The sequence below is a fragment of the Columba livia genome, chromosome 1 (genome assembly GCF_036013475.1).
Source record: "Columba livia isolate bColLiv1 breed racing homer chromosome 1, bColLiv1.pat.W.v2, whole genome shotgun sequence".
NCBI lineage: Eukaryota > Metazoa > Chordata > Aves > Columbiformes > Columbidae > Columba > Columba livia.
Genome location: NC_088602.1, coordinates 185,444,240 through 185,463,398, shown reverse-complemented (window position 1 = coordinate 185,463,398; position 19,159 = coordinate 185,444,240). Strand labels below are relative to the sequence as shown.

The 19,159-nt window shown below is 39.1% G+C and overlaps 1 protein-coding gene across 3 annotated transcripts in view; it reads right to left on the bottom strand.

Moving 5' to 3' along the window:
- ST7 (suppression of tumorigenicity 7) overlaps nucleotides 1-19,159 on the bottom strand; it is a 151,777-nt gene that overhangs the window by 39,097 nt on the left and 93,521 nt on the right. For all 3 annotated transcript variants that reach the window (XM_005502949.4, XM_021288255.2, XM_065048795.1), the window contains exons 4-8: nucleotides 18,201-18,255; nucleotides 17,569-17,684; nucleotides 16,345-16,420; nucleotides 13,760-13,914; nucleotides 10,428-10,525 (exon numbers count right to left, since the gene is read on the bottom strand). In XM_005502949.4, the coding sequence (XP_005503006.1) occupies nucleotides 10,428-10,525; nucleotides 13,760-13,914; nucleotides 16,345-16,420; nucleotides 17,569-17,684; nucleotides 18,201-18,255 (500 nt within the window). The remainder of the gene's footprint in view (nucleotides 1-10,427; nucleotides 10,526-13,759; nucleotides 13,915-16,344; nucleotides 16,421-17,568; nucleotides 17,685-18,200; nucleotides 18,256-19,159) is intronic.

Here is a 19,159-nt window from a genome sequence, read left to right as displayed (position 1 = left end):
TATTAGTGGAAAAATACAGAAAATACATGGAAAAAAATCAGATAAGATCAAATGAGAGGAGCTTACATACATGCAACTATACTATGAAGTGAGTGATATTAGGATTTATAATTGTGGAAACTTTAGAACACAACTACAATTGTGGCTAATTAAAAAAAAAAAGGCAGCAACAATGGGAAAAATAAAGTTTATACAAATCTAATACTATAACTAAAGAATCCATCTTGTATGACAAACTGAATTAAATGTATAGTTAAAATAATCTAATCCGTGCTGTGCTCCATTTGAAAATAATAAGCTGGACTTGAAAACTCCGTCACTTAATAAACCCGCCTTTGAAGATATAAAGAGCTTGATGAGAACTAGCAAATCTTAATCTCACAAACAGGTAACATAAACAAAAATAAGACAGTATTGAAACAAGAGGTGTGGAGATTCACCAAGAACTTCAGAAAATGAGAAACAGGTAATCCATGAGAGCTTCACTGTGTTAAGGAAGAGACCTTAACAGGTGAACAGAGATGCAAAGTGCAGAGAATCTCTTCCTTGTGTCCATGGTCTGGCATAAGCTGATGTAAGAACTGTTCTGACCTTAAAGAGTAAGTCTGTCTAAATCTGGCTGTCTGGATAGTACTGACTTTGCTGTAGTTTGAGGATTATTAGAATATCAAAGGTGTGTTTAACTGATTATATAGATTTCTGGGGAGGATCATGATCACTAACACAGCAGTTGAAAGAGCTCACTGAATTTTTGATGCTAGTGGCATGGGGATTGTCATAAAGCTCCTAGTTTCAATGGTAGAGGCTGAACCTGTGAAAAGGAACACAAAACTACATAGTTTGCAGGCTTTTCTTCTTCAGTTTTCCAAAAAATGGACCACAGGCCTTCCTGCCCATCTAGGTAAGTTGATGGATTTGACAGTAAAATAAAAATCTGAAGTCATTGTTCATGAAGAAAAATAATGGCAGGTGGAAATACACATAATTGGATTCATCAGTTAAGGATCCAGCATAGAGCCTACTTAGCTTTATTCTTTTTCTTACTTACTATTGCATTTTTAACAGAGCAAGCTACTATTTGGCAGGAAAAAGCATGAGAGAATCTGGCTCTACATAAACAGTGATTTAAAGTTCAGAATTGCAAAGAAACCCCTCCAAGGGATTAAGAAAGATTATCCCAGCTCATTGAGAATGAATAATGGCTGGCAGAATAACATTCCCTCCATCAGTGTAGAAAAGGGAAGAGTTGCAGTTAGTTATAGATGTACCATGGCCAGTAAAAGCTCATATTCTGTTTCTCCATTTGTCACTGACATCACTCACTGATTATTTTTTATTTTAATTAGGTTCTGTCAGAGTGATAAACCCTGCCTAAGACAGCAGCAGAATAAAGGTCACTGTCTGGACTGCCAGGCCTCCAAACTGACAAGTGTTAATTAAGGTTTCATCTGGGAAAGGTCGAATGTTAAGAAGTGCAAGCCTGTTATAATGAACTCAGTTGATATTGTAACTAAAAAAATAAAACACCTCTAAGTAGACACTCAGCTACTCAAACATTGAACAAACCACAGCACGTTTGCTATTAAAAAAGGAATATAAAGAGATGGCATGAACTGATTTTTCTGTCATCTCAGGATGTAGTTTATACAGTTTTCACTGCAAATAATTTTCAGGAACAGCAAAAATTCATTTTTTGCAAAATTTTGCAGAAAGTAAAGCCACTTAGATGGAAAACTATTATGACAGGTTAACTTTTTAGGCCTTGGAGTGAAAGCAAATACTGGGCAAGAAAAAAATGCCACAAAGGTTGCAACATCGGCCTGCGTGATGGTCAGGGCAGGCCAAATACTGCGTCATGCTGAGGAGCCGCCGGAGCAGCGCGTGGGGCCGCTCCCCTCCCTCCCTCCCTCCCCGCCACACAGATGGAGAGGGAGGCGGCTCACGCTCCTGACAGGGATGTAAAGATGGGCACGTTATCCCCAAACATGCGATGAAGAATGCACCCTCGAGTTCCCCAGACCCTTACAGCACCAAGTTCTAATGTGGGCTCTAAGAGGCACAGTCTTCCCTTCGCACCCACAGATGTATTTTCTGTGAAGTTATAGAATAACATTTGCCACATTGTTTGCCTTATCAATTTTAATTCTCTGTATGCCTTTACTGCAACCTGACAAATGCTTTCACTTCAGTGACAAGCATTTCACTTTGAGAAAAGACAAAGGCTCTGTTATCATCTTTCTCCACACCTCAAGATCTCAAGGGACAGTCACCAAATTCAGTACTCAATATTTCTCACCAAAGCCATTAGAGCTTTTTACATTAACACTAGTTAGGACTGAAAGTTTCAATGCAAAATTCCAGTTGGTTGGTGTCTCAGCTGGTGTGAAAGAGCTGTGCTCCACTGAGCCAATCTTATTTTGTACCATATGAAAAAGGACACCTCACAGCTATGAATGCATTCCCTCACAATATAAGGGTGTTCAAACAGCTACTGAACATATCATACCAAATCTATGTTCACAAGGATGTTGCTTCGAACTTGTGTTGGTCAAAATACTTTCCAGTGATGAAATTCAGACCTGAGGCTGGGTTAGCCCATATTCCCTTCTAATCGTTCTGTACATTTAGGGGGAAATAGATACACAGGTACAAAGTGGAATTGCTTTTCACTGACAGATTCATTAGGTATACTGCAGATACAGAGAAATGGTAGATAATATTTTTTAATTTTTTAGATAAATAATATTTTTGAAGTATAAGTTTGCTGAAAAATTCTGGAAATAAGTCTGACACAACCGGATATCTTATCACTATTCCTGGGAGGGCCATATTTCCAGACTCACCCCGATTCATATTGCAGGGTGTAGATTCAATGATTTTGTGATGGATATGAAAACGTGATGATCACAAAAAATGGTAAAAGGAAATCCACATCTGATTTGCTGGATGAGGAACAAGTTTTATCTCCCAAAGAACAGTTTAATGAAGATGACTCCCTTCCCTGAGAATATTTCAGTCATCAGCATTTTCTCATTTAGATCTAATTTTTGAAACATTTTCAAGCAATGTAGCTTTAACTGTTGCATCTGTTATTCTCCCTGTGATGATATTACCATCATGTACCAATTAGTAATGATGGATTATTTGTGTAGAAAACAGCTTTAAGCTACAGTTTATGCCTACGACTAGACCATGAGACTCAAGGGAATACAAAGGTGGATAAATGAATGATCTTACATATAACCTGGTGTTGACACATTTATTCTCCATTTGTGTTATGGTTGTATGCATGGTCACGTATTTTACGGGCAGAGCATGCAATCATTCATTGCTACTTATACTTTCCCAACAAACTAAAACATTTTTAGGTCAATATATTCAGCTGAATGCATTCATAAATATGAAAACTGTATTCAGCTTAAAATGAAGAAACAGCAACAACAAGCAAATGAGAAATCCAATGCAAACAGTGAAACTGTTACAACCTTAATCTTTGTCTATTCCCACAGTGGCTATCTGAAATGATAAAATCTGTCTCCTAAAAGAGGAATGACTGAGGCTGGAATCTTCCAGGTACAACTCCCCACCACCACTGCAGAATCAAGCACATAGTCTGGATAGCACTGTTATTTTCACAAGCACTTTGCAAAAGCTGTTTACTCGTGTATGACTCGCAAAGTGTAAAATCTGTGAACTGAACAAGGTACAAAAGCAAAACTCCAAGCCATTTCTGAGTAGAAAAACAGAAACTTCAATTTCTGTGGGCTTCATTGTCTACAGCTGAGCTTTCAGATGCCTAAATTCTGACTGAACCTCGCCCTGGGCTTGAGGCATTTGCAACCCCCCGATGTCTAATGATACACGCTAATGCTTAAGTGTTTCTCCTGACCAGCTCACCTGGCAAGGGCAGAAGGGAAGAAACATTGTCAGCAGACTAAGGCCAGCACACAAAAAGGCTCTGTTAACAATGTCAGATGCTTAAAAATTAGGCTAAGTCCTGGTCCTAAAAGTGGTACTCATTTCAGTGCGGTCTCATTGTGAGTGGGATTCACGTGATGTAAATGGACATTCTCATCGCTCTCAAGAGTTGGAAAGCAACCTGAAATACAGTGAACCTACCTGAATTAGTTCTGCTTAATTACAGCAAAAGCAGGATTCTGTCATTTAATGCATTTCTCTAAGTGTTACATTCCTTTTGGCAAATAATTGCTGTTTTCTTTGGAAGCAGCTCTGCATTTACTCTTTCACAGCTCCAAGAGGACAGAAGCTAAGAAGCCAAATATGGCAGATCCTGTTCTTTTGAAGCTTGGAAATAATTAGCATTAGGATCTACATATTTTCATCAATATGTGGAATTCAGGGAATTTGACATGACATCTAATGGTTGAACTTCAGAGTGTCAGAAAAGAGACCCAGCTCCAGTTTACACTGACTGTGGAATGGCACAGGTATAAAATTTGCTGACATTCCATTTTTAATCTGGCAAATATGAGTTTAGTCCTAGTGCTCCATAATATTCACAGAAAATATTACTTCTCTTCAATGTAGGATTAACAATGAGTCAATAAAGTGAAAAATATCTTACTGAATATGCAAACTCTAAGGAAATATGCCAGAACATGCAGCCTTTATGTTCTCTCTTAATTGAAGGATTAAAGCCTTCAGAGTATGACTTAAGTTCTTTAAGGAAAATAATTATGAAAATGATGTTATTTGGACTGTGTTGTAAAAATGCACATATTTCAGGAATGAAGAGAATGTGGCACGAAACTAGAAAAGCACAAGTTGTTCCAGATGTACTTCACTACTAAAGAATCATCACATAAAAGCAGTAACAGTGATAAATTATAATAAAGTTTGCTACATCAAAGATTAGTAACTTTATAAAGCATGAAAATAAAGTCATTATTCATAATCCTTTTCAAAGACATTATTTTACTTGCATCATCCCAAAGTACTGATTGCATAAACTTTGTCATAGTTTTACAAGTAGATTTTTAAATGAAATTAAAGTGAGGAAATTATCAATTAGCTCAAAAATGGGGGAGGACATTTCAGAGAGATGAAAGAGCGTAATTAAAGGACAATGCAAAGCCCCTGAACATGGAGTGATGTGTAAGGGCAGACAAAAAGGAGTCCAAGTTACCAGGGCTCATACCAAGACTATGTGACTATGTTCTACGACCACATTTTATCTTAACAGAATCATGGTGCTGGAAGCCCATAATTTATAAGAGAAACATTATTATTTGGTTTAGGTAGTAGTCACCAAATTTCTAGCTGTTGAGGGTTTTGCACAGGATCACAGCCATGATAAAAAGTGGGGGGTCTGAGTCACGTGCAGGAAAAGGGATAAATACGATCAGGGGAATCACATGAACCTCTGCTTTATTTAAGAGCCCATGTGAATGGAGGATGGTCCGACCTGCCCCTCCCACTTACCAATAACACGTGAATCTGTGACAAAACAAACCCAATTTGAATGCACAGACACATGGAAATGTTAACATCAGCATATATCACTTGCTGTTATTGCAGTGCTTGTGTGTCAGAACAAGAATTAACTGAAGACACTGCTCTGTGGTAGAGATCGGCAAAAGTCACCGTTCACAAATGTAGGACTCTTCTAAAATTTATGAGATTAATCTTGGTCTCATTTAACGTTAATAAAACTAGAATTTCACTCAAGGCAGAGCAGCCTGCTTAACCTGACCTGTGTAACACAAGCCAAAGAATCTGACTCGCTCCTTGCCTCGAGCACAGAAATATTTGGGAGAGACAGACAGTAGTTGTCAGTGCAAGTAGCTGCAGAAGTTGTGTTGTTAAATTACTAAGGATAACATAACATCTTTATTTGCAATTAGTACTCTCTTTGACATGGTTTGATAATTGAAGGTGCAGAACACTGTCCTAGCTAAGTATTTCCATTATCAGAGAGCAAAATCAGCAATGCATACAAGAATACAGAGTTTAAGAGAATATTGAACAGAAAACCTAATTCAAAGCCCAGCAAAAGAAGTTGCCAAGAAAGTATGTAGATCTGCAGAACTATCACACCAGCAAAAATCACTAACATTGCCTGTCATAAAAAGACAAACGCCCAACCTACCCATATCACTAAAATTGTTTTAGTATGGTTTAGTACCCTTTGGAAGCCTTCGGATGATGTAACCTCTTAAACCATTTTAAATGCTCAGGGTAGCCTGAGTGTTTAAACAACTTATTGTGCAGCCCATTAATAAGTGTGCAGCACTCTAACAATACAAGCTGCTTAGGTACCGATCATTCCTTAGTGTCGCCTGTAGCATAAAATATGCATTTAGAGACTGCAGGTGGGCACTGAGAGGAACATATAAACGCATCCAACTGAAATATCCTCAGCAAGGTTCTGAGAGCTAGGTACATAGAAGTAGACTTCTAGGTCATTTACTGTGGTAGTAAGAGTAATTTCTCAGCAGTTATGACTGATCCCAGAAATAAAATGTACTTTTCTGACCCTTAAAAAGTGTTTTGGTTTCTGTCCTTCTTCAGAGCTAAGGAAAGACCTGGAGAATCTCTTCTCTCCCTCAGCTTCACTCATTTCTAAACAAACCTGCAAAGCACGGGGCAAGTTGCAGTTCCACCGTGTCTCAGAGACATATACTTGTTCAGACTACAAAGCAGCCTTCAGGTGGGCGCAGGGCCACAAGGTAGGAGAGAAAAGCACTCTAGAATGAGTTTCTTTCATCTTCTTTCTGAAAGAAGAAGCAATTAAAGGCTCCTGTTCACATAGCACGCCTTCTGGCTGCCACCCATAGAATAGAAGCATACAACAGTTTGTTTGAAAGGGACTTTTAAAGGTCATCTAGTCCAACCTCCCTGCAATGAGCAGAGACATCTTCAACTAGATCAGGTTGCAGAGAGCCCCATCCAGCCCGGCGTGGAATGTCTCCAGGGATGGGGCATCTACCACCTCTCTGGGCAACCTGTGCTGGTGTTTCACCACCCTGGACAGGAGACTGAAGAGTTTTGCCGTCCTAGACAGGATGCTGTAGATTCCCCACAGTCACCCTTAAGGCCTTTCACCTCTGCACATGCCAAGTTTTCCAACATCATTTAGAACACACTAGTTTAGGTCCTCCTAACATAATCAGCACAACAAATAAGACAACCAATACTGTAGACTTTCTCCTCAGGGACAGTAAGAGATCTAGTTCCCTCACACACCATATCATGCTGTGTATAAATGGAATAACTCGGCTGACTAGACTGGAATTATTCCAACTATACACTAATCAAAATGAGATCATAAGCTAACTCAATATATACAAATAGTGACAGCTGCTGGTTTCTATAGCAAAATATAGTAAATAATCATCACCAGAAACACAAGCAAAACCAACACCTATGTATGATTCAATTACAAGCTTCCATGAAAATTACGTTTGCAATTCTCATTAATTCAACTTAGCTAAATGAATGACATACAAGCAACAAAAAGAGCAACAAAATGCTATCTGAAAATCACAGAAGCAACAGAAATTCCTGTATTTTTTTTTAATTTAAACCCCCCTGTCTTTAAGAAGTTTTAAAAATGGTTTTAAAAATTTGGTTTAAATACCTTAAATATAATATTAAAGAATATGATTTCCCTATCAGCAGTGTATATAACCATAAAATAAAAAGTCACCACCAACTCATTTTCTTTCCATTGAGGTGTTCTAAGCAGGATCTCAGTCTTTTCTTACAAAAAATTCAAGTAAGACAATCTAATCCATCAGTAATGTCCTCAAGATGGCCTCATACATGCAATGAATTAAACACTCTCAAATATTTTATTTTTTCAAAGTGGCAAAGACTCACTACATCCCAATCATATTTCCCAGATGGTGTCATGAACCTCTTAACACTTCATTTCCATCATGTTCCATGTCTTGAGAAATCTGTTTTCAATCTTTCAAACACAAACAGGGCCTCCACCCTCTGTCCCCTGATGCTAGATTCAGCAGTCCCCAGCCAACAAATCCTTCATATTCTTTTTAGGGCGAATAAATTAATCTCCTCCCTCATCAATCACATAGAAACCTTCAATGAGACATTAATGTTCTTCAGACTTCTTCATAAGTATATTATTTATGTCTTCCGTGAAGAAACAGAGGATATGCATTCATCAGAAATAAGTAGCTTCAAGTCAGTCTAAGAAAAGCATCTGCAAAGTTGACTTGACCCTGCTCTTGGCTCCCAGTGTACTGGAGCTGTGACCTACAGATGCTGCTGCTTTTACATTTCATCTATGGACCGGCTAATTCTTGGCTCTGCTTGCTCACAAGGAAGAGCTCTAGAGGCACCTACATTCAGTTCTGAGGATTTGGCTCAGTTTCTATCTTTACACCTCCTTTGTCTTGCATCCAGTCCTTTCATTTTAGTGTTTTAACGTTCTGACTGAGGTGAGTGGTTTCCATCCTTCAAGTGTCTAACAAATGATGACTTTGGGTCTCCCTGTCATTGTTGCTTTGCGAGATTCACATTGTACTTAACTTGAACAACACACAATTTTCTCTCTGGTGACAGAATACACCATTTATTATAGGCAAAACATTCTGGCTCTCACTTTGCATAAGGAATCTAGGACTAGATGGACCACCCAAGTCCCTGTGCTCTCCAAACACAGTTAATCATACATACTGACATCAGCAGAACGTGGCTTCACAGAGTATCTGTTCCACACAGCCCTATCTACAAATCACAAAACACATTCAGCAGCCCATGGTTAGCTCCAGAAGTTTCCATAATTATGATGTGTGACATTTGAACATGAAATTCAAAATTTTATCTTTCTTGTATACTAATGCCAGAACTTAAAACTTCAATGTTTGTCCCCAAACATTTCAGTATTTGTCCCAGAGTGGCTGTGTAACAAAATTCATGAAGAATCAGTGGAGTCGATGAGATTGAAGACAATGTTTTTGAAATCAACATTCTCCCAGCTGACCACAGGACTGCAAAAGTAGGTCCTTCTTCCCCATACCTCTTTCTCTCACTCTTAGCTGTACAATGGCTGAGTTTTTTAAAAGTTCAACACCTCTGTCTGGGAGCCTGGTGTTTCTGGAGAGTGAGAGTTCCACGTCTGAAAAATCCCAGCTACAGACAGGAAACAAAAGTTACCCAGCTCTTGCCATCTGGTAGACTATTTAGGACAAGGTCCTGCATTATGATGATGAACTCTGCTCCATGGTTTCAAAAAGTATTCATGGGTGCCCCAGTTCCAGGAGAAGATGCTGGGTGCTGGATTCCAAACTCACAGACATTCTTGCCCTATTGCCATTGATGCAAGTGCCTAAGCTCCAGAAAAAGTCATTTGCCTTTTTACATTAAAATTCCCACTGATTTGCAGCAAGAATTTCTCTTTTCACTAGGCAGGTTTCAGGACCATTCGTCTGAGCTGTCTATTGCACACTTTACTGGTGCTTCATGCTGGTCCAGGATTCCATTTTGTGCATTTAAAATTTAGGTCCTTCAGCTTAAACTGCAGAACTCTAAATCTTGCCGGATTCATCTCTACCTCATTTTTGTGGGAGCTGGAAAATGAAGTGTAAGAAAGGAGAATGCAGGAAACTGGTACACAGTTTTACCATCAGCTGCACAGAGCTCTAGGGCTACATTCCTCCTGTCATGGACTTGCAAGTTACCTCCTCAAAGAATTGTGTTCTAATCTGCATCCAGGGAATCTCACTTGAAGAAACGGTGGGCATTTGCAGCTATCTCTAAACTTGAGCGTTTTACATACTTGAAACATACACAGTGCCTTATGTGGACACCTGCCCCTCCTGCCATCCCCCAAATAGCTACTGTTTGGTGTTTCAATGTGTAGCTTTGTCGCTTACTGACTTACGACTACCATTGGTAGCTTCCCTGCCTACAAAACAGGGATACAATCATTCCCCATCTCAGATGGGAATCAGTGCATTACAGATTAATTACTTGGTTTTGACTGCTCAGTAATAGGTTTTGCATTAATAAATAAATAACACCCTCCTTGGGTCTGAATAGCGTGACGTAAGCAATGCACAGAGCCAAACTGCAACTTTATAAGAAGGAAACAGAACACTTAAAACCTGCTTGTTAAGTTAGCAACATTCATTACATGCTTCAGAAAAAATGCTATGTAATTTCATTATCAGATAATTGCAGACTGCACTCCACTGCACATGTACCAGGATGGGAAATTCAGCCTGTACAGGCAACTGTTCATCTGGTATTTTATGACTTCATGGTGTTGCTTTCACAACCTTGTAAATGAACTCTCAACTTAACCTTTATGTACATTACATAAACAAAATGCAGCAATGCTGCATGCAGCAAGAATGGATGCTAACTTGTAAGCAAATGTGCATCATTTCTGTGCTACTATTATCTAAGTATCACATGCGAAACAAATCCAAACTCACATCTCTCATCATTTTCACTGCTTCCCTGGTCCTTCCAAGCTTTCTTGCACACATTGCCAGCCTCCTCTTAATATAAACTAACACATTGGTGTCCCTTCCTGTATAAGAGGAAAAAGAAACAGCATTAAGATAAAAAAGATAAAACAAAGGTTCATTTAATATTCCAACACAAAAGGAAACATAGTTTTCTTGGATTTTTTTTAATTGACTATCATCAATGCTTGCACAATAATTTTAATATAAGATTACCAAATTCTGATGATTTAGATGTGGCACAACATCACTGAAATCAGTGGTACTACTCCTGATATACAGTGGTATAAATACAGACCTACAGATTGGCCTTGCACCTATGAAATACAAGCAGATCTGAAAGTACAGGGAACGCTACAAGGTATAGACTGTCATGTAATCAAGTGAGGCAAGGACAACCCCTATGAAGTCAGCAATGGCGCAAAACTCTGTGGTCACGCACACAGCATTATATTATTTACCAGTTCACATACACGGTTAAGACAAGAGCATCCATGAAAATACATATTATATACTGCCTTTTTTGTAAGTTATGATGTACGTGCTTGCTGATAGGAGATGTAGCAAAACAAATCCTCATCCTCTAACAGTCTTTTTCCTTAATGATTAGAAGAAAAGAAGTATACCCTGAACTTTCAATTTACAGAGAGCCTTTATTTGTTACCCAGTTATCATCTTTGAATTCATCACACCGTTAATTGCAGATTGCAAGTTAGCATGTTTCAGATATGACATTCCTACGTGCTGGAAGATGCCCTAACAGCAAAGATGACAGAAACTAAACAGCTGTAATAATTACTCTCTTGGAGAATTCTTACTTGTTTCTTTCTCATTCTCTTCCCTATAATTCCAACGCAAATTCTTAATATGCTTCTGGACCAACAGGAAACGAGCAGACAGCTAATCATCTATAAAATTACCGTATCATGAAAATATAAGACACCTGCTACAAACTATCTTAGTGTATAGTATGCAGTCTGTAAAGTTTTTAGTCTGTTCCTAACATTTTCGAGTCTTTCATAACAAGAAAAAGATGTGTACTGAAAACATTCCAGGTACCTACAAACTGTTTTAAAGCTGTGATTACAGTTTCAGGTCTGACTTTAGAAGAAAAAATAAGTAAAGGAGGGGAGGAATCGCTTAGTTATATTTTATATTATGTAATTCCTTATCTCTGTATTGATTCCTATATATTTAATAAACAATTTATTAGTTACATCTGTTTCAACAAGTTTATGTAGTCTAACTAAGAGGTACACATTTCAGGTCAAGCTTCTTTTCAGAAGGAATGGTCAAAAGGCATTTCTTACCACGAAATCAAGATAACGTTCCAGGTCAAAATTCTCTGAGGTGACTAATGATTTGGGGTGACTAACATGAGCCACCTTAAAAAGAAGACTGAATTTTCGATAAACTAGCACCTTCTGACAGAGGTTAAGTTAGGTACTCGAAGTAATGATTTACTCTTAAAATTCAAGGTCTAGCATCAAATAATGTATGAAGGAGGTAGAATACATGGATAAACAGAAATATAGAGCAATATGCTGCTGTTCAAGAAATCACATAGAGTTTTTCACCTGTAAAAGATGAAATGCCCATTTTTCATCCTGAAGTCAAATTCAAGGACCAGAAATGGAATGACAAACATTTCATAACCATGCAGTAACTGCAATGCATCTGTCCATGGTCCCTCCTCTCTAAAGAGACCTGAGCTTTCCACCTCTGTAAACCATGCAGAAGTCCAGCATATAATCAAGGGAATCCTACTTGAGGCCCCTGTGTCTGAGGCACCATCTGAGGCTGCAACTTCCCTAACTCCTGTGGGTGCACACTGACATTAGCGAGGGGAGGCTGGGTGGTATATTGGATGATCTGCGCCTCCTGAAGCCACAGTCAGAGCTGGCACTCACTTTTTAGCCCCTCCTGCTCTGTGGCAATGCACTTCATTTTGCAATTCAACTGGTTGCTTCCTCTGCTGTAATACTGAAGGTTCAGGGTGTCAAATCTGATGATGACAGTAGCCATCCAGCACACACAGGTTACAAAAATACCATACTTACACTTGCCTGCACAAACTTAACCAGGTTATCTTGGACGTAAGCATCATGACAGGGTTTAATTACTCTTATTGTGTATTTTTCATACAGTTGCTGTCATTTTCTGTGCTCGTGATGGAATGAGTACACACATCAAGGTTTTGCTGACAACTATAAGCCTGCTAGAGCCTGAAAATTGCTTCCAGGGCTTAGCTGCTCCATTTTTTATTTTCTCTAAAAATAAACAAATCATCCTAAATATAATTTTATAACCAACAAATGCCTGAAATACTACCTCCAAGCTTTACAAAACCTCAGATTTTCAGGTATCGACTTGTGTATACTTTTGAAACCAGTGATCACAGACAATTTCACTACGCACGATTATTATCAGCAATCTTCAAATCATGTGAGATAGCCAGAGGCTGTGCATTCGGGTCCTGAGAAACCCAAAGATGCCCAAAGTATGTTAGTGCTTGTACTTTCATAATTAATTGGCATTATTTTTGCCTGAGGTATCCATCATAGACTAGAAATAACCTAGACTGTTTGTTTTTTAATCTTTTTGTTCATTTACTGGAAGTGAACCCTCATGTATTTTCTGAGCTTTAAGAAGCATCTAATAAATACCAGCACAGTAGCTAAACCTGCTTATTAAAAATATATAAAAAAATCTAGACTTTCAATTAGAGCATTGCATTATTCCAGTTGTTATTTTTTATGTTTCTGTGACCTTTCTTGATGTATGCAACTAATTTTTCAAATGTCACACTGGTTAATGGGTCTCATTAACTTCTACATAGAACAATGCACATTTTTACCCTCACAACTGATGGAAAAAAGCTGGCAAAGCATCACTTCACTCCTGCTTCCATCATTCTTTAATGCCTTTTCACAACAATGAGCCCACGTCTTCAAAATGGCTAAAGGCGCTTCAGTTCAACTTCCTAAACCAGTGTTTTCTGACTATCAGATCTCTTTTGGTTCTGCTACCTTTTCTTTTCTGCTAAGTACATGCTACAGTATTTTCTGTCATGACACAGAAAAGGTGTATCTGTAGTCTGAGCATTACTAGCTCAGCAACGGAATCAAGCAAAACCACTGAAACAGAATAGTCTGGCTCTAGGGCCATATTCTAAACCAATGTTAAATACCGAGTACACGGTTCTGAGAGGAAAACACTAAGCCAATTCAAAACAAAAAAAAGAACTCTCCAGAACTTCTCTCTCTATAAAAATGGCTATTCCCTCCAAAGAAACTTACTGTGTTGGGCTTCATACTGAGCACCGTGGTGCTGTAACTGCTGACTACGTCTGTAACAGCCCTCTCCAGCTTTCAGAGCTTGCTTGAACAGCTTCTCTGCTTCCACAATTGTTGTCGCTTCCTCTTCAGCCAAGAGAATATAGGCAGTAGCACACCTGCAAAAATATCAAAGGAAAAACCATGAGAGAGTTGCATGAAATAAAAGCTGCACAAAGACATGCAGACTGGCGAGGATGTTCCAAATACAGAGGCAACGGAGTTTTGTCTGCATAGCTTTCTGACGAACTGTTCTGATGAACAAAAATATTCAGGCAACCAGATCATGACTCTCATTTGTAGGTACTGTATCACTCAGTCATTTGAGTAAACCTACTGACAACTGCCCCAGAAAGTAAAGCACTGTCTCACCAAGCAGTCCTGGCCTGTCTCACTAAAACTCCTTCTGGAAACCAAGATTGGTTTTATGCACTATTGTTTTAACACAAAATGTCTCCATTACTGTGATGGTATGAAATGAACATATAACACTCGTTATATGCAAAGAACAGATGACAAATGTAATTGTAGAGATTAATAACATAACAAACAAACAGGAAAGCAGCTTTAGGAGTACAGAAAAAGGTGAAACACGTGGTGGGAGTCACCTCAGTCAGCTTTTAGCTGTCTAATTTAGATCTCTTAACTATCTGTGCCACTCCACCTCCACCAAGGAGCGTCTTCACAATGCCATTTATTTCACATGTTTAAACATCTGTCTAGGAATAAAGTGAATTGCTGAATGGAAGTGCCTCTCTCATTGACTACAGAGGGAGCCCAGGGAACTACTTTAAACTTGAAGGCCACATTTTTAGCAGTTGGTATATAGCCTGTTGCCTTCTTTCCAATACAAAGCACACCGTGGATAAGATTGTTCTTTATACAGGAATAGAATGAGGCTGCAGCTGTCTCTAGCTGCATTTCACAAGGAGTCATCCACCAGCTGAGGAATGGGTAACAGCAGGTCTAGGTGAAAACAAGATTCTGGGCACCGGTCCTTGCTGTGGGCCATGCAGCTGGAAAGCAGCTTGGCAGAAAAGGACTTGGGGGTCCTGGTGGACATCAAGTTCAACATGAGCCAGCAATGTGCCCTTGCAGCAAAGGTGGTGAATGGTATCCTGAGCTGCATTAGGAGTGCTGCCAGCAGGTTGAGGGGGATAAGGCCATAACTGGAGTGCTGTGTCCAGTTCTGGGCTCCCCAGTACAAGAGAGACATGGGCATACTGGAGACAGTCCAATGAAGGGCTACGAAGATGGTTAGGGGACAGGAGCATCTCACACATGAGCAAAGGCTGAGAGAGCTGGGACTGTTCAGGTTTGAGAAGAGAAGGCTCAGGGGGAATCTCATAAATATATGATAATACCTGAAGTGAGGGTGCAAAGAGCTTGGAACCAGGCTCTTTTTAGTGGCGCCTAGTGACGGAACCAGAGGCAATGGGCACAAGCTAAAACACAGGCGGTTCTGTCTGAACATCAGGGAACAGCCTTTTACTGTGAGAATGACTATGCACTTGCAGAGGTTGTCCATGGAGTTTGTGGAGTCTGCCTCCTTGGTGATATTCAGAAGCCATCTGGATATGGTCCTCTGTAACATGGTGTGACTGACCCTGCGTGAGCAAGAGAGTTGAGCCAGGTGACCTCCTGAGGTCCCTGCCAACCTCAGCCATTCTGTGGTATGAGGGTGGAACAAAACAGGCTTATACCTCACTTCTGCAAAAGCCTTTTATGCTACATGCTCTCTCAGTTAAACTGCTGTCCAGGAACAAAAAATTATTTTTCTCCTTCTGATGAAACACGTGAAGGACAATCCATAAGGCACCAGTTCATGGAATTCTAGAATTCTCTGACAGCAACTTAAGGGGCAATATTTAGACAGTTTGCCATGCCAGTAAAGCATCACAGCACTGAGTTTATCGTGGGATCTCAAAATACTGCACCTCACCTTGAGAAAATAAATAATGGACTCAAAGGCCATAAGTCCCAGAAGATTGGAACAGGCTACCCAGGGAAGTGGTGGATTCACCATCCCCTGGAGGTGTTTAAAAGGTGTTCAGATGAGGTTCTTAGGGACACAGTTTAGTGCCAGAGTCAGGTTATGGTTGGACTCGATGATCCTGAGGGTCTCTTCCAACTGAAATGATTCTATGATTGTCTTCTCTCACACTATGAAATGAATATTTCAGAAGGTGTTTATGAGTCCCTTCTTTCTTGCCTCTGTTCAGGATGACTGAGAAATCCAGAAGGGAACTCTTCATCCCATAAATGCATATTTCATATGCTCATCAGGAGGCAACTTAATTAACACTTCACTATGCTGATCCAAAGCCCACTGACATCAATGGAAAGACTCTCATTGTAATCACTGCCCTAAGGATCTTCTGAGTGGCTAGCACAACATGCAGCTGTGCTTTTTTCCTCTCATTGTAGGCCGTCCTGTGACAGGCCTGTAATCATGGTTAAAAATTACTGTAGCAAACCCCTTGCCTCAAGCTATCATCAAACAGACTTTTAAATGACAGGAAATAAATGTTAATGTTGTTGTCACTCACTCATTCAATTCCAAAGCTTCATGTGCCGCAGAAATTCGGGCTTGGGGGTTTCTCTCTCTCCAGGCTTTTTGCATTACTATTCAATAAACAAAGCAGAACAGGGGCATATCAGTCATTACAGTGCTAACAAGGAGAATCTACTGTATTATAACAGAATTTACTGCTCTCAGCCCAACTCCAGTGCGTTTCAAAGAACTCAATGACCACTCAAAAGAAACATGATCAACATGAGCTTTTGTCCCCAAAACTCACTTTATTCTTTCATTTAATTAAACTTTTTTTCCATGGGAAAATCTGGCTGAGAGATCATGCCATCTGCACTGTCACACATGGAGGTGACAAACAGCTTTTTCCTCTTGGGGAAGTATAATAGATTCCATAGGGCACAAAAGAATACAAGGATAGTTGGGATTCTTATTCTAATTCTTAGTGTGCTGTTGCTTTAGATGAATGTTAAATGGAAACAACATCCAGGATAATCAGACAACCTCATAATTATCCCACTGAGTTCAGAAAACAGGTTTCATGTTTACCGTCTGTCAAAAAAGCACAGTATGTTCTCCTTTGTAATTAAGCCCTCAGAATGGAGTGCCCAACTGTCAGTACGTCTCCTTTCCTAAGAGACTGTCTATTCAGAAACGAATTCTGACGACGGAAATCATTGTCATACATTTTTAGCGGAATCAAAGTCTGACCGTGGACTTAACAGTAAAGGTTTAATACAACTTAAGCTACTTATATCAAATTCAGTTGTACATGTGTTCCCATTTTGTCACAGAGCTGCTAACTACATCATGGAATGAAACACAGCACTCAACTTTTACATAAGATCGCTTTCTTCTGTCAGCGCAGACTAAGTGGAACCTGGATAATGTAAGTCAACATACTACACTGTAGGTGGAGGCAAATTAATCAATAATACATGTTTAAAGCCACTGCAAGAAACAGGAGAAAAACCCAAGTCTTTACACTTGCAAATGGTACCCTGAATGCCTTCAACAAGAAAGCAGAACAAAATAGTGACACAAATAGTTTATACTTACATAGATACTTGTTCAAATCTAGAATACTACAAATCCAACAGTAACAGCTTTCCAGGCATGACTGAACTTTTGCCTTTCCTTATCTACCCAGGAGAACTGAAGTCTGACTGCATTTTTCTTGCATAAATTTAAAACAATAATTAACCTATTAACAGAAACAGTTGTTCACAAGGTCTCTTACTAGCATCTGCAGGTCGTAAATGATCTGTGTCACATGTAAAGAATGTCTGATGGTCCTGTGCTGAAAGATTCATATCATAGTAAGTCAAAGGTTCTCTCCCTGTTACCCATGTATACCTGCAAAAATACCAATAAAGAGGCATTTTGGTTAATGAAGTCACATTCAGCAAAATTAATCTAGAAAAGCATCCTAGACATTAGAGATGGGCATAGCCTACCAAGGTCACCCAGTCAATCTCGTAACCAACACACACTGCATTGCACTGTACTGGGATGGAATGACAGTAGTTGACCCTAAGCTAATGAGGATATTGGAAAGTACACACTGGAAATCGGTAACACTCATATTCAGACATTAAGACTACATGAAACTCAGATATAATTCATCAGGTTGTTTGCTATAAGTGATTTGGATGGAATTACACTGCACTTAGGTATTCTATTTTTTTATAAGATCACAAAAACTCGCAGAAATAACAAGTGCATGAGCACTTTTTCATTTAGAAACAGAAAAACCTGGCATGTATTCACAGCTGGTTTTGTTTTTCCATCTCTGAGTCAGGTTAATGCAAAAGTACAACTGAGGTCCTTAACTCAGTACTATGCCTGAAACCGTAACATCATAGCACTTACCGATTATATTCAGCTCCTCTGAACAGATTTAAAGGATTTCGCCAGACTTTGCATTCTGTCATAAATAGAAACACACAATAATGAATCTCTCCCAAATTACAATGGTACTTGAGGTTTATCAGAAACATCAGTTACCTTCTAAAGACCCTTATCAAATAACTTTCAGTTTTTATAGGTGCAAATGGAAAAAAAAAGTCAAGTGCATAGAGATGCAGGTAACCAGACTGTTCTTCCCTTTTAAAATAATAATTTCATTATAAATTAGTGTCAACAAATGTTATTATTCCAGACAAATAATCACTAACAAAGCTCCAAATGCCAGATGAAAAGATAATACTGGTTAGTGCCAGGACTCACATTTACCATAATCCAGAATTGAAAAGGGATCACAGTGAGCTATTGCACTGAAAAACAGTAATTAACTCAGTCCCTATGGACTTGCTATTTCTATAGAAAAACTTCCCTGTCCACTTAATTCTGCAAATCACAGAATTTCAGCTACAGTTGCCAAATTTAGTTCCTCCTTAGCTTGTGAAGTAAAAAATCCATGGCAACATGTGCTGACCTTACTTAAGTTGTAAGCATCCCAGAGCTGACAAAGGATGTAGAGAAAAGTTCATTGCATTGCAAAGCATTTCACATATTTCTCTTGGGGAAAAAAGTGCAAATTATTCCTGCTACAGGTAGGAAAAGATAAGACAATTTGCAACAATGCAATTTAGAATAGAACTCAAAAAAAAAATCACAAAAATCAATTTCTATTGTTTTTGAAAAGGTGAGGTCTTGATTCTGGCTTTTCTTACTTTAACACCAGATTTATTCTCTTAATTTCAACAAAGACAATTCACTCCAGTGAATGTAAGACTAGAATCAAACCCAGGACTTGCACGAAGACTCACTGAGAGGCAGCATGTCATTCTACCACAGATCTGCTACTGACTGACCCCTCATGTGGTGCT